Raw genomic sequence first — 371 nt, forward strand, 5'->3', positions numbered from 1 at the left:
CGGTAAACCCGCTAACACAACTACAGGTGAAAGTCGATCCTGATGCGGAACAAGTTCCTCCGTTTAGACATGGTGATAGGTCGCAAGGAGCTGGTGATAGAAACGCAATTGTAAAATGAAAATAGCAAGTTGATGTTAACTTGTAAGAGAAGGTAAAACTAATCGCTGAGAAAAAACACAACAAGAGCAACGCGAGCGGGAACATGATACGCCCGTCAGACCCTCGGAAGAGTATTGATATTGGAAGCAATTAGTGACACATGATATGTTTGGTTTTTGAATTACTATACTAAATTTGATAAGAATTAAACAAATAGTTCGAAAACTTCTTGCATTTCGACGAAATGCCGCTATGTGGCAGTGAAAAAGTT

The 371-nt window shown here is 39.6% G+C and overlaps 1 protein-coding gene across 1 annotated transcript in view; it reads right to left on the reverse strand.

The window, feature by feature from the left end:
- Positions 1-4: 4 nt before the first annotated feature.
- LOC110452847 (fibropellin-1-like) overlaps positions 5-371 on the reverse strand; it is a gene marked incomplete at its 3' end in the record, with an annotated part of 66,862 nt that continues 66,495 nt past the window's right edge. The window contains exon 31 of the mRNA XM_021501560.1: positions 5-90. Within this exon, the coding sequence (XP_021357235.1) occupies positions 5-90 (86 nt within the window). The remainder of the gene's footprint in view (positions 91-371) is intronic.

The sequence above is a fragment of the Mizuhopecten yessoensis genome, unplaced genomic scaffold (genome assembly GCF_002113885.1).
Source record: "Mizuhopecten yessoensis strain PY_sf001 unplaced genomic scaffold, ASM211388v2 scaffold6919, whole genome shotgun sequence".
In the NCBI taxonomy this organism is placed as follows: domain Eukaryota; kingdom Metazoa; phylum Mollusca; class Bivalvia; order Pectinida; family Pectinidae; genus Mizuhopecten; species Mizuhopecten yessoensis.